The 16,243-nt window shown below is 46.4% G+C and overlaps 1 protein-coding gene across 12 annotated transcripts in view; it reads right to left on the reverse strand.

The window, feature by feature from the left end:
* CALD1 (caldesmon 1) overlaps positions 1-16,243 on the reverse strand; it is a 255,486-nt gene that overhangs the window by 57,002 nt on the left and 182,241 nt on the right. The window contains exon 1 of one of the 12 annotated variants that reach the window (XM_075603045.1): positions 1,066-1,091. The exons of the other annotated variants lie outside the window; for them this stretch is intronic. Coding sequence (XP_075459160.1) covers positions 1,066-1,076 — 11 coding nt within the window. The 5' untranslated portion in view covers positions 1,077-1,091. Of the gene's footprint in view, positions 1-1,065; positions 1,092-16,243 lie in introns of those variants that run through there. 12 annotated transcript variants of the gene reach the window in all.

The following is a 16,243-nucleotide window of genomic DNA, read 5'->3' on the forward strand; positions in this document are numbered from 1 at the left end:
CAAGTGGCAATAATGTATCAACAAAACATTACCTCTGTCTTAACCGTTTAAAGCTGAAAAACTATTAGCATACCGCGATACACAGAGTCGGATGAACACAGTAAATGTTGCACCCAGGCATGTGCAAAGTGTTTGTGGAATACCACCCCCCACATCCAATTTTAAATAGGGTGTCAGTTTATGTAACAGACAGCAAACTCGATATTCCTACTTAACACTATATTCCGTGCCACATATTGCAATATAATAGAATACTTCTAATAGAAATTGTATTTCCTTGATGAATACCCTCCACTGTCTCATACTGTGTACTACATCTTTCCAGGGCAATGGGTTCCAGTGCCGGATTACCCACTAGGCACATGCGTAGGATCCCCCAAAGTTAGGGGGTCCCTGTAGGTTGCGGTGGGCTGGTGCTATGTCTCCCTAGCTCCACATGCACCAACTGTCGCCCGACAGGAGGAGAGAGGTGCAGAGTCCCCGGACCTCACCCAAGGTAAGGTGCGTGTGTAAGAGGAAGAGGGGCATCTCTTTCCTTCTCCGAAGCGACCGTCCTCTGGCAGCATCGCGCTGTCATGGTGACCAAATATCAAATGATGCTGCTACGTCACATGGTGACTCATTGCCATAACAACGTGACATCACATGACGCCACACTGTCATGATGCTGCACGAGGAGGGCTACTTCGAGGAAAGGCCCCCAAAGCTTTGTGTCTAGGGGCCCCAGAGGGTCTTAATCCGCCACTGAAGAGTTCACTGACTGGGGTTACTGGCAACGTTAGCAGTGAGGACGTGTAAGCAGCTTCCTGTATCCTGTATCTAAGCCGTTCCTGTGACAATGTGGAGACAAGCAATTCCTTTTGCTTCTGCTATGGAAGTGAATATCGCTCAATACATTTTCCTAACATTAGATTCGTACACATCTCTGACAATCATTTCTTGTGACATTATAGCAATGCGGAGTGTCACAATTATATGAACAAAGAAAATAGGGCTCGTGCTTTCATACATATCTTCTGCAAAAGTATGTGTTAAAAACACCAATTACTGAGGGGAATAACTAACCTGCGATCCATGTGTTACTTTCCTCATACCTGCTGCACTCCCAAGAAAGGAGAAGGATTACTTGCAGTAGATATTTTTACATAGCACAGACACTTAATCCATAGCATTAAAAATGCATATGTCTGCAAGGTGACACACACACACCTCTAGACCATCGCTACAGTAAGCATGTTCTCACGCAGGGATCTTTGTATGATCACGTTTTTCCTTTTTGTTTGAATATATTGCTGTTAAAATACTGAGCTTTGACTGTGCAACAAGCAATATATTATACCCATAACATAAGAGACTTTCCCATGTCATTCTATCAAGTAGGGGGAAAGGTGATGATTAGTTTGAGGAAATGAGCCAGACTTTAGCTAGCACCAGATTGTTAGAAGAAGCCAGACTTTAGCTAGCACGAGGTTGTTAGAAGAAGCCAGACTTGTACAGCATTGAACATGGGAGTGTAATGTAGTATTAAGCTGGAATATACTGCTGTCATTTCTGCATTCGCAACATCCATTGTGTTCAAATTATACTTTGTACCTATTTATTACATATCTATCTGTCTTAATTCAGATGTCATTAAAAACAATGTTGTTTATAAGTACTGGCTATAAAAAGGCAACAGTGAGTGACATCCCTTCTTTCCTATGAAAATAGCCAATAGCAGAGGGGAATAGCACTCAGAATCAAAAACAATAACATAATAAAGCAACATTCAACAACAATGTATAGTACAGTATAGAACAATATAGTATAGTACAGTACAATATAGTACAGTATAGTACAGTACAATATAGTATAGTACAGTACAATATAGTATACTACAGCAGCGGTGCGCAAAGTGGGGGGCGCGACCCCCAGGGGGGGGCGGGAGATTGTGCTGGGGGGGCGCGGGCAGTTGCAGAGGCCCCGCGCTCTTCCCCCAGGCATTTAAATTAAATGCCGGGGGATCGCGTGAGGCCTCTGCAACTGTTTACTTACCGGGATTCAGCAGTCTGTGTTGCGTCGCCATGGCAACGCGGCGTCAATAGACGCCGTGGCACCATGTGACCTGACGTCACACGCCCACGCAGCGTCATCTGACGCGGATAAAGGTAGGCAGGGGGGCGCGAGAGCCGGGGGCAGAGAGACAGGGGGGCGCAATACAAAAGGTTTGTGCTCCCCTGTAGTACAGTACAATATAGTACAGTGCAGTACAGTGCAGAATAGAACAGTATAGTACAATAGAGCACAGTATAGTACAGTAAAGCTTGGTACAGTATAGTACGGTACAGTATAGTAAGGTACAATATAGTACAGTACAGAATAGTACGGTACAGTACGGTATAGTACAGTACGGTACAGTATCGTACAGTACAGTATTTTACGGTACAGTATAGTACGGTACAGTATAGTAGAGAATGGTACGTTATAGTACGGCACAGTATAGTACAGTACAGTATAGTATGTTACAGTACAGTACGGCGCAGTATAGAATGGTATGTTACAGTACAGTACGGCGCAGTATAGTATGGTACAGTATAGTATGTTACAGTACAGTACAGCGCAGTATAGTATGGTACAGTATAGTATGTTACAGTACAGTACGGCGCAGTATAGTATGGTACAGTATAGTATGTTACAGTACAGTACGGCGCAGTATAGTATGGTACAGTATAGTATGTTACAGTACAGTACGGCGCAGTATAGTACGGTACAGTATAGTATGTTACAGTACAGTACGGCGCAGTATAGTACGGTACAGTATAGTATGGTACAGTACGGCGCAGTATAGTATGGTACAGTATAGTATGTTACAGTACAATACGATACATCGACACAAGGAGGAAATTCATTTTGGTAGAGATTTTATTAACATTCTTTTTTCATACTGTCGACTATCTTTTGTATTTACATTGGTTTCTTCTTTTCAATGATAATCATTTAACTTCTAGAGGTTAATGTTCTGGGGGGTTTTGCAGGTGACATTGTGTCACAAAGTCTGTAATATAAGGAACAATTCCATATCTATAAGCTGCTTACAGAAAAAGGACCAACCATGTAAATGAACATAGCGGCACATAGACAGGGAACGGACATCGCTGTACAGTGTGCAGCCTTCTGGTCTCGTACTACAATAACATTCCCCATTGTATGTTCCCTGTGCACTTGGATTCCTATTTAATATACTGTGAAGATTTAAGATTGAAGTCCAATTCCTTAGTACAGAGCTTGCTTTTCTCTGGCACTGTGAAGACGTCTTCGTAGCATGTTTAATAGGCGCCTTGGAGTCAAATCGATTTGCAAACACAGATTGAAGTAACTTTAGAAACGGTGAATGAAATGTGAAACTTGAATTGATCTAGTAAAAGAGAGCAGATTTCCTTATGCACGAATGTAGATAGCCATGCTAATAGCAGGTATCAGCGGCATCATTACTACATCATCTCCTTCCAAGAACTATACGTGAGACACAAGTGGGTGAGGCCCATGTGAAGAACGCCAAACTACCAGATCTTCCATCACACAACCTCTCTAATGCTTACAGGACACCATGGAACATTCTGATGAGGAATGACGGGCCTTCCCAGTGTGGCCCGCATAATAAAGCCTTGCGTCTCTGAAACGGAATATTTGCTTTTCATTTAGAATTAAGAAGCACCCGTTTACTCTGCACGGCACATGCAATTACTAGTATAATGCTCATTGCAGGACTATCATAAAGCATCTTTCTTGCCAAAATAAATGAAAGAAAAGTACCTACTAGTTAGTAATGTTGGGGGGAGGGGGGGTTAACCTTGAGATCGAGATTACAAAATTATGCAAGCAAAAAAAAGGGAAAAGAATGGTTTACAAAAGATCAAATTCCAACAAATTTGATGGAATTTAAAAAAATGGTATTCTTTGACATTCTAAATCCTATTCTCTGTGTGATGGGTTAACTGCAAACAAATAGTAACTGTATAATGTTCCCGACTGGAAGAGGAAAAAAGTTACAATTCTTTTGGATTTTAACCAAATCAACTTATATGTGAGGAGTTTAGTTTCAGGTCACCGTACGCTGACATCTAGTGGTTATGTGGATGAAAGACACCGTGTCTATAAGGGCTCCTGATAAAGCGTGATAAAGGTCAAATTACAATTATTAAGCCCTGCAACAGAACTGGCACACAGCCTGTACAGAAGAGAAAATAAACATCTAACCCAACTCCCAGCATTCCCAAACATCTAACCCAACTCCCAGCATGCCCAAACATCTAACCCATCTCCCAGCAGTCCCAAACACCTAACCCAACTCCCAGCATTCCCAAACATCTAACCCAACTCCCAGCATGCCCAAATATCTAACCCAACTCCCAGCATGCCCAAACATCTAACCCAACTCCCAGCATGCCCAAACATCTAACCCAACTTTCAGCATTCCCAAATATATAACCCAACTCCCAGCATGCCCAAACATCTAACCCAACTCCCAGCATTCCCAAATATCTAACCCAACTCCCAGCATGCCCAAACATCTAACCCAACTCCCAGCATGCCCAAACATCTAACCCAACTCCCAGCATTCCCAAACATCTAACCCAACTTTCAGCATTCCCAAATATCTAACCCAACTCCCAGCATTCCCAAATATCTAACCCAACTACCAGCATTCCCAAACATCTAACCCAGCTCCCAGCATGCCCAAATATCTAACCCAACTCCCAGCATTCCCAAACATCTAACCCAACTCCCAGCATGCCCAAACATCTAACTCAACTCCCAGCATGCCCAAACATCTAACTCAACTCCCAGCATTCCCAAATATCTAACCCAACTCCCAGCATTCCCAAACATCTAACCCAACTCCCAGCATGCCCAAATATCTAACCCAACTCCCAGCATGCCCACACATCTAACCCAACTCCCAGCATGCCCAAATATCTAACCCAACTCCCAGCATGCCCACACATCTAACCGAACTCAAAGAATTCCCAAACATCTAACCCAACTCCCAGCATGCCCAAACATCTAACCCAACTCCCAGCATGCCCAAACATCTAACCCAACTCCCAGCATGCCCAAATATCTAATCCATCTCCCAGCATGCCCAAACATCTAACCCAACTCCCAGCATGCCCAAATATCTAACCCAACTCCCAGCATGCCCAAATATCTAACCCAACTCCCAGCATGCCCAAATATCTAACCCAACTCCCAGCATGCCCAAATATCTAACCCAACTCCCAGCATTCCCAAATATCTAACCCAACTCCCAGCATTCCCAAATATCTAACCCAACTCCCAGCATTCCCAAATATCTAACCCAACTCCCAGCATTCCCAAATATCTAACCCAACTCCCAGCATGCCCAAACATCTTACCCAACTCCCAGCATTCCCAAACATCTAACCCAACTCCCAGCATTCCCAAACATCTAACCCAACTCCCAGCATTCCCAAATATCTAACCCAACTCCCAGCAAGCCCAAACATCTAACCAAACTCCCAGCATGCCCAAATATCTAACCCAACTCCCAGAATGCCCAAATATCTAACCCAACTCCCAGCATTCCCAAATATCATCTAACCCAACTCCCAGCATGCCCAAACATCTAACTCAACTCCCAGCATTCCCAAACATCTAACCCAACTCCCAGCATGCCCAAATATCTAACCCAACTCCCAGCATTCCCAAACATCTAACCCAGCTCCCAGCATGCCCAAATATCTAACCCAACTCCCAGCATGCCCAAACATCTAACTCAACTCCCAGCATGCCCAAACATCTAACTGAACTCCCAGCATTCCCAAATATCTAACCCAACTCCCAGCATTCCCAAACATCTAACCCAACTCCCAGCATGCCCAAATATCTAACCCAACTCCCAGCATGCCCACACATCTAACCCAACTCCCAGCATGCCCAAATATCTAACCCAACTCCCAGCATGCCCACACATCTAACCGAACTCAAAGAATTCCCAAACATCTAACCCAACTCCCAGCATGCCCAAACATCTAACCCAACTCCCAGCATGCCCAAACATCTAACCCAACTCCCAGCATGCCCAAATATCTAATCCATCTCCCAGCATGCCCAAACATCTAACCCAACTCCCAGCATGCCCAAATATCTAACCCAACTCCCAGCATGCCCAAATATCTAACCCAACTCCCAGCATGCCCAAATATCTAACCCAACTCCCAGCATGCCCAAATATCTAACCCAACTCCCAGCATTCCCAAATATCTAACCCAACTCCCAGCATTCCCAAATATCTAACCCAACTCCCAGCATTCCCAAATATCTAACCCAACTCCCAGCATTCCCAAATATCTAACCCAACTCCCAGCATGCCCAAACATCTTACCCAACTCCCAGCATTCCCAAACATCTAACCCAACTCCCAGCATTCCCAAACATCTAACCCAACTCCCAGCATTCCCAAATATCTAACCCAACTCCCAGCAAGCCCAAACATCTAACCAAACTCCCAGCATGCCCAAATATCTAACCCAACTCCCAGAATGCCCAAATATCTAACCCAACTCCCAGCATTCCCAAATATCATCTAACCCAACTCCCAGCATGCCCAAACATCTAACTCAACTCCCAGCATTCCCAAACATCTAACCCAACTCCCAGCATGCCCAAATATCTAACCCAACTCCCAGCATTCCCAAACATCTAACCCAGCTCCCAGCATGCCCAAATATCTAACCCAACTCCCAGCATGCCCAAATATCTAACCTAACTCCCAGCATGCCCAAACATCTAACCCAGCTCCCAGCATGCCCAAATATCTAACCCAACTCCCAGCATTCCCAAATATCTAACCCAACTCCCAGCATGCCCAAACATCTAATCCAACTCCCAGCATGCCCAAACATCTAATCCAACTCCCAGCATTCCCAAACATCTAACTCAACTCCCAGCATGCCCAAACATCTAAAATCTATGAAGATCTATGAAGAGTTATATCTGCTTCGCTTCAATGATAATTGTCATCAGCCAGCGATCATTTTGTTAGACATTTGTTGAGTGGCAAAAAATAAGCTTTAAGGCTCAGATCCTCTAAGCGCGGTTCGCCTAAATTAAAGGTCATGTCAAATGTAACCCTGTATCAACTAAACAAAATAACAATATTTTACTTCTGTAAAAACAGAGTTCATTTTAATTTGTTTAATTAATTAAAAGGATATGCATATTACATGTAAATTAGTCATTATCATCTGCGTGCAAATTATTGAATCCGGGGATTAGATTCTTAAAATCCATCAGAAGATTGCGGAATACGCGGATGGATCGTTAAAATCCACCAGCAGATTGTATCCAACGGCGGCTTGGATCAGTCCGCACAGATTGAAACTGGAACAATTCGTCGGCGGATTTTACACCGCGCAACGTATTTTGAATGTGAAATTCGGAAAAATCCGGGAAACGGGTTTGGACTGGTTCACCCATCTCTACTTAGTAGCTCAAGTGGCAAGATGGCAACTTAGCTGGCCACTAACAGCTACAAAGAGGTTAATATACTGTATTTTTATCTATTTATTTATAAAAATGTTTTACCAGGAATTATAGGCTAAAGGTGGTAAATTCCGGGCATTATTGAAATCCCTGCTCTCTGATTGGATAATGCCCGGAATTTTAACTAATCAGTAATGGAATTTCACCCATTCAGCTTTCAGTTCTCATTCACAAAGAGTGAAATTTGCTCTTAGACAGGGGAGGTAATTGGACAGAAGGCAGCAGCCAGGCACTGACTCCTCCCCCTCCCTGTCTGCTGCCAGGCACTGGCTCCTCCCCCACACTGCAGCCAGGCACCGACTTCTCTCCCACCCTGCCTGCAGCCAGGCACTGACTCCTCCCCCTCCCTGTCTGCTGCCAGGCACTGGCTCCTCCCCCACACTGCAGCCAGGCACCGACTTCTCTCCCACCCTGCCTGCAGCCAGGCACTGACTCCTCCCTCTTCCTGCAGCCAGGCACTGGCTCCTCCCCCACACTGCAGCCAGGCACCGACTTCTCTCCCACCCTGCCTGCAGCCAGGCACTGACTCCTCCCCCACCCTGCAGCCAGGCACTGGCTCCTCCCCCACCCGCCCTGCAACCAGACGCTGACTCCTCCCCCACCCTGCAGCCAGGCACTGGCTCCTCCCCCACCCGCCCTGCAACCAGACGCTGACTCCTCCCCCACCCTGCAGCCAGGCACTGACTCCTCCCCCACACTGCAGCCAGGCACTGACTCCTCCCCTATCCTGACTGCAGAGAGCTCTGCACAGGAGAGTGAGGGAAAAGGTGTGTGTCTGTTGTGTGTGTGTGTTTTGTGGGTGTAAAAGGGGCCAGCAGAGTGTTTTATTAGTGTGTGTTTGTGGGTGTAGAGGGGAAAGCAGAGTCTTGTTGGTGTGTTTCTTCAGTGTGTGTTTTGTGGGTGGAGGAGCCGTGCAGAGTGTTTTGTTGGTGTGTGTGTCTGCAGTGTGTTTTGTGGGTGTAGAGGTGGCAGAGTCTGCTTTGTTGATTTGTGTGTATCTCTGCAGTGTGTGTTTTGTAGGGGCAGAGGAGGGGCTGCAGTGTGTTTTGTGGGTGGAGGAGGGGTGCAGAGTGTTGTGTGTGTGTGTATGTGTGTGTGTGTGTGTGTCTGCAGTGTGTGTTTTGTGGATGTAGAGCTAGCAGAGTCTGTTGGTTTGTGTGAGTCTGCAGTGTGTGTTTTGTGGGTGTAGAGGGGGCTGCAGTGTGTGTCTTCAGAGTGTGTGTTTTGTGGGTGGAGGAGGGGTGCAGAGTGTTTTGTTGGTGTGTCTGCAGTGTGTGGGTTTACATGGGGGCTGCAGTGGGTGTAGAGGGGTCTGCAGGTGTGTGTTTTATGGATGTAGAGGGGGGCAGCAGTCTGTTTTGTGGGTGTGTTTCTGCAGTGTGTTTTGTGGGTGTAGAGTGGGGCTGCAGTGTGTGTGTGTGTGTGTGTGTGTGTGTGTGTGTGTGTGTGTGTGTGTGTGTGTGTGTGTGTGTGTGTGTGTGTGTGTGTGTGTGTAGAGGGAGCTGTGAGTATGTACAATTTCCTTTTAATAATATTGCAGTTAAAGCAAAATAATGTAGACGATCATGCTGATAAAAATCAATGACTACAAAAATGTATATTTTTTTATGAATTTTTTTTTTTTTTTTTAAAGCCTACATTTAGCCTATAATAGTAATAATCCCCTCAGAACAGGGCATTACTGGCCAATAATGCACAAAAAAACCACACAAACCCACAGACAAACATCGTTTGAGTTTTAGATATATAGATACACAGACCAAACCCTGCTCCTATGTGACTACATTGTCCTGTATAGCGCATACACAGAGCGCGCGCTGCTCCTATGTGACTATCTCACTGTCCTGTATAGCGCATACACAGAGCGCGCGCTGCTCCTATGTGACTATCTCACTGTCCTGTATAGCGCATACACAGAGCGAGCCCTGCTCCTATGTGACTATCTCACTGTCCTGAATAGCACATACACAGAGCCCTGCTCCTATGTGACTATCTTACTGTCCTGTATAGCGCATAAACAGAGAGAGCCATGCTCCTATGTTACTATCTCACTGTCCTGTATAGCACATACACAGAGCGAGCCCTGCGCCTATGTGACTATCTCACTGTCCTGTATAGCGCATACACAGAGCCCTGCGCCTATGTGACTATCTCACTGTCCTGTATAGCACATACACACAGCCCTGCTCCTATGTGACTATCTCACTGTCCTGTATAGCGCATACACAGAGCGAGCGCTGCTCCTATGTGACTATCTCACTGTCCTGTATAGCACATACACAGAGCGCTGCTCCTATGTGACTATCTCACTGTCCTGTATAGCACATACACAGAGCGAGCCCTGCGCCTATGTGACTATCTCACTAACCTGTATAGCGCATACACAGAGTGAGCCCTGCTCCTATGTGACTATCTCACTGTCCTGTATAGCACATACACAGAGCGAGCCCTGCGCCTATGTGACTATCTCACTGTCCTGTATAGCACATACACAGAGCGAGCCCTGCTCCTATGTGACTATCTCACTGTCCTGTATAGCACATACACAGAGCGAGCCCTGCGCCTATGTGACTATCTCACTGTCCTGTATAGCACATACACAGAGCCCTGCTCCTATATGACTATCTATCTCAGGGGTGCGCAAACTTTTTTGCCAGCGCCCCCTGCCTGCTCTCACCCCCTGCTCACTCCCACTCCCCACACCTTTTCTCCGGCTTCATCAGACGCCACGACATGTGATGTCACTTTGCCATGGCGCTGCCGGAGACAAGATAAGGGATATAGAGAGGCCTGGCGTGCTCCTCCGGTATTTAATTTAAATGTTGTGGGGAAGAGCGTGGGGCCTCTGTAAGTGCTGCGCACCCCAGAAAAGTGCCGCGCACCCCAGAAAAGGTCACTATAAACTTGAAATAAATTGCTAATACATTCTGTGCAAATACAGAAATACGAATGTCCAGCAGGAAACTCCAGCACATCCCTTAAATATCTCTCTCTCCTGCTTCTTACCGATATATTTATTTCAATTATTATCTCATGCGGCCCACGTGGTGTTACTGTTCCCCACACACCTTTCTCTGGGTATCCCCACACACCTTTCTCTGGGTATCCCCACACACCTTTCTCTGGGTATCCCCACACACCTTTCTCTGGGTATCCCCACACACCTTTCTCTGGGTATCCCCACACACCTTTCTCTGGGTATCCCCACACACCTTTCTCTGGGTATCCCCACACACCTTTCTCTGGGTATCCCCACACACCTTTCTCTGGGTATCCCCACACACCTTTCTCTGGGTATCCCCACACACCTTTCTCTGGGTATCCCCACACACCTTTCTCTGGGTATCCCCACACACCTTTCTCTGGGTATCCCCACACACCTTTCTCTGGGTATCCCCACACACCTTTCTCTGGGTATCCCCACACACCTTTCTCTGGGTATCCCCACAACAGAATCCGACCTGTCTGTTCCACAACGGCAATGTATAAACAGAATATAGAATCAAGGAGCAGTTCATAAAAATAAAAAGCTGTATCAAAACCTATTTCTCTCAATTAAGACAATGGGACTAATTAGTTACAATGTTGATAGCCCTTGCACTAAGGCTAATGTAATGTAGTCACATGGGGAAGGAACCCTCACTTCCAGACAAGCCCCCCTCCCTAGTTCCCTCCCTCTTTTTGTTCCCTGTTACAATGATTCATGTCATTTTGTTGAAGCGTGTGTAATTTCGCACAGCTTGGTGGCGTTGTCACATCAGGCTTGGGCCCAGTTATTTGGCGAGATGAATTATAAATGGTTGGTAAACAGTGGGTCACACCCCTTTGGAGCTATTCTGTTTGGTGTGAGTGTTCACCATTATCAATAATAAGTCTGCTGGTCAGGAACGGAGATCATGAGCTGCGGCATTGCCATGGGATCACGGTCACTGGCGGGCAGTCTGGCAATATCACTGGCGGGCAGTCTGGCAAGGTCACTGGCAGGCAGTCTGGCAAGGTCACTGGCGGGCAGTCTGGCAAGGTCACTGGCGGGCAGTCTGGCAAGGTCACTGGCGGGCAGTCTGGCAAGGTCACTGGCAGGCAGTCTGGCAAGGTCACTGGCGGGCAGTCTGGCAAGGTCACTGGCGGCCAGTCTGGCAAGGTCACTGGCAGGCAGTCTGGCAAGGTCACTGGCAGGCAGTCTGGCAAGGTCACTGGCGGGCAGTCTGGCAAGGTCACTGGCAGGCAGTCTGGCAAGGTCACTGGCAGGCAGTCTGGCATGGTCACTGGCAGGCAGTCTGGCAAGGTCACTGGCGGCCAGTCTGGCAAGGTCACTGGCAGGCAGTCTGGCAAGGTCACTGGCAGGCAGTCTGGCAAGGTCACTGGCAGGCAGTCTGGCAAGGTCACTGGCGGACAGTCTGGCAAGGTCACTGGCAGGCAGTCTGGCAAGGTCACTGGCAGGCAGTCTGGCAAGGTCACTGGCAGGCAGTCTGGCAAGGTCACTGTTTGTTTATATAATTTAATAAAGCTGCGGCTTTGTATCCCCAAAGAAGCGCTGTTATTTAATTCAAACAAGTGGGGAACTATAGGGCCTGCACAGGCCTGGACATCAGCACATTGTGTTATAAACAAGTGGGGAACTATAGGGCCTGCACAGGCCTGGACATCAGCACATTGTGTTATAAACAAGTGGGGAACTATAGGGCCTGCACAGGCCTGGACATCAGCACATTGTGTTATAAACAAGTGGGGAACTATAGGGCCTGCACAGGCCTGGACATCAGCACATTGTGTTATAAACAAGTGGGGAACTATAGGGCCTGCACAGGTCTTGGACATCAGCACATTGTGTTATAAACAAGTGGGGAACTATAGGGCCTGCACAGGCCTGGACATCAGCACATTGTGTTATAAACCAGTGATTTTCAAAATCTCAAGAACCCTTTAATAAAAAAAGGTATTACCTACTGCTGAAGTGCCCCATTACTCTGCACTATCACAGCGGGACTAGCGCGGGACTAGCGCGGCTATTTCCACTTAATGTAAGAACCCCGTCACAATGTACAGTATTGTAACGTCATGGAACTAAAACTCACTCATCATATGTCCATAACAACACTATTCTTTGGGTAGGGCCTAACTTTCTGTGCTGTACACAATTAATAACATTACAGTTTTATGTTTAATGAGCTTTTTCAATTATTAAATAAAGCAATGTGCAAAATAACCGCGGTGTCTTCTAGCTGCCGTTTTTAAAAATGTTATTTAATTTTTTCCCTTCCTGACACTGACAAGTGATTAGCTAAGTTGCCGATCGATCCGTTCTCCAGTGATTGATCGGTAAATATTCGGCTCGGGGGGTGCAATTGGTGCACTGCTAGAGAGAGGGCAAAAGGGGTGTGCCAGAGCCTGTCTCAGAAGTGAAAGGGGATGTGACTTTGCAAATGGTTGCTATAGAAATAAAAATGCTTGTTACATTATAATACATTCAAAATGTCTTTAAAACTATATGCAGCGATGGGAAGAGGAGACAGGGGAAGTCCTAGCGGTTGAGGTATGGTCCGATATATGTGAGGCGGCATCCTCCAGCTCCATATGCACGACCATAAAAGAAAATACATATAAGATGCTGTGCCGCTGGTACCAACAAGACAACATGCTATAAATAGCAGTATATCCCCCTTATGTTTCCAGGGCTGTGGGCAGAGAGGAGCCCTCTTACACATCTGGGGGTCCTGTCCAATTCTAACCCCCTTATGGCGGCAAATAATCGACCTCATCAACTCCCTAGGAGACACACGGATGGTCCCTGACCCGGCTAGCCCTATTAGGCAGACCCCCTCCCAACGTACCCAGGCACAGATATAAATTAATGCTACACATCTTGCTGGCCCCTAGGGGTGCTATCGCTGCGTGTTGGAAGAAGCAGACTAGCCCGGGATTAATATCCGTCAGACGCAGGATATGGCTTTCCCTGCCTGACAATGGAGCGGATCATGGAGTACCTATGACAGAGATCCCATACATTTGCTCGGGTGTGGGACCCCTGGCTGACACAAGAGGGCGGCAGGGAGCGTGTCCCAGAACTAGCAATGCTGTCAAATCTGTGCTGATGCTTTGGAAATATCTAAACAGAGAGGAGATTCAGGAGATGGGAATGAGAGGAGCTGCTGAGATGTGATTCCGAGAATACCGTGATAAGTCCCCCCCCCCCCCCCGCATGTTAGGTGTTATGTACTATGCCTCATGGATGTCCCCCCCCGCATGTTAGGTGTTATGTACTATGCCTCATGGAGTTCCCCCCCCGCATGTTAGGTGTTATGTACTATCCCTCATGGATGTCCCCCCCCCGCATGTTAGGTGTTATGTACTATGCCTCATGGATGTCCCCCTCCGCATGTTAGGTGTTATGTACTATCCCTCATGGATGTCCCCCCCCGCATGTTAGGTGTTATGTACTATCCCTCATGGATGTCCCCCCCCCCGCATGTTAGGTGTTATGTACTATCCCTCATGGATGTCCCCCCCCCGCATGTTAGGTGTTATGTACTATCCCTCATGGATGTCCCCCCCCATCATCCCGAGTGACTGACGTATACGATTTTTGTACAACATTACGACTATGAATGTGAGATCCATATGTGAAAAAACAAATGCCAAAGCACTGTAATGCTTAACAACTTTCCCCTTTCCCTTCTGTACCCCGATATTACAATAAAAAACCAATGTTAAAAAAAAATGCTACAAGTATTTTCTCATAGTACAGAACTGATTTATTTAAACACACACGTAGGATATTGTTTGAACTGCAGCTTTAAGAAGACAAACTTTTTGCTATGTAACTCCTGGCAAGTTCCTACACAACCCCAAGGGTCTCAACAACGGGGCTGCGCAGACTGCGGGGCGCGGCAGTTATAGAGGTCCCGCGCTCTCCCCCCAGGCATTTAAATGAAATGCCGGGGGACCGCGCGAGGCCTCCATAACACACTCACCTTCCCTTCCAGCGACGCGTCGTCATGGTAACCCGGCGTCAAATGACGTCGCAGGGTGCGAGGCGCCGAGGAGAGCAGGCAGGGGTGCGCACGGGGAAAAGTTTGCGCACCCCTGCCCTACAACACTGGCTGAAAAGCACTAAACTATAAGGAAAGAAACAGGATTGCAGTGTTACAGAACACAGCGCCCACTATCAAGGACAGGCTGCATACTTGGTATTAAATCATTCTTGTAAAAACATCTTTCTACATTTCTATTTTACATCTCATAAAACAGTCAACATTATTACAATAGCTAGCCAAACCAACGCTTTACCTGCCAAACCACACCTATCCTCTTCAATCAGCAACACAAAATACTCACAGGCTGACTTCTCTGACATCACCCAGCGAGCTCATTTCTTTCCTTATTAGGAGAATCTTTGTGTAATAACTTTCCCTACACCCGCATCACAGTGAGTATTACCCCGTGTTCCGAAAACAAACGCAGTGACAAGAAGCCGGAGCACCAATGTTCCTAATCACAATGTTATCTCGCAGTAACTATCAGCTTTAACTTTTTGTGTGCACGGTAGATTCCACCGATAGGTGAATATTGATACTGTATATTCAAATACAACGCATGTTCATTCTAGTTTAAAGCTCACGACAAAAATATTTTAGAAATAAACCATCAAAGTAACTTGATCTCAAAAACAAATGTAATTATCCGTGAATTATTTTCTGTAAAATGTAAGAAAGTTTATTCCCAGTAGAAATGTCTTGTTAGAACGTGTCCCTGTGATTACATTATCTGAATTGCTCCCAAACCCTCTCCCGTGGCCCCTTACCCAATACGCAGTGAAGCTGATACCTGTGCTAGAAACATGTTATCGCACTGAATAGAGGGGATCTCTTCTCCATTACTGGGAAGGGGCGTTATACCTAGGGGACGCAGAACAAGAACGGAGGCAGGGTATGGCATGTCAGTCATATCACACAACCAGCATTAGCTAAGGTAAGTGAAACCTCTGCACATGTTATTTCTTAATATTTGTGTAGCACCCTTGCTAAAGTTTGAAATCTCTGCAGTCAGTCCTGGTCCCTGCAGGCAGTGTAGGGGTTAATCCTCATGGGCCCCAGTATGTCACACAGTTGTAACTATTATGTTGCCTTTTAAAGGTCAGTATAGGCACTGACTGGTTTCCAGAAACTGCTAGAAGGGTCACATGATATGGTGTGATCCGTGGGCAACAGATATGCCTCTCTTTAATCTGCCCAGTAACTGGGGAGGGGTTTTACACCTCCCTAGGTTATATAAGACATGTGGTTTTTCTTTTAGACCCCAAGGAGGATCCTAATACCATCAGGGATTCCAGGAGGTTTTGAGGAAGGGATCTCACATGCAAGTCATTAAAGGTAGTAAGTCTTTTTATTGATTTATAAGTCAGGGACGTGCCCTTATAGATCTGTATTCCGTAGGATAAAGGAATCTGGCAGTACAGGCTCCCACAAGGGGAGCCCTCTGTCAGCAGGATGATACTCTATCAGGAAATGTATTTGAAGGAACGTACACTAAAGTATCAAGTAGTCTCCATTTGCAGGACTCAGAAGAGACCTGGGTGGGCTGATGGGGATTTCTGGGTTAATAGATCTGGATCTGGGAACGGGCAGGGGAAAAGGCTCTATTAAGGAGATGAGCCACTACTAGTCTCTTGTTGAGACGAACTGGCAATGTACTAACTTCT

The sequence above is a fragment of the Ascaphus truei genome, chromosome 5 (assembly GCF_040206685.1).
Source record: "Ascaphus truei isolate aAscTru1 chromosome 5, aAscTru1.hap1, whole genome shotgun sequence".
NCBI lineage: Eukaryota > Metazoa > Chordata > Amphibia > Anura > Ascaphidae > Ascaphus > Ascaphus truei.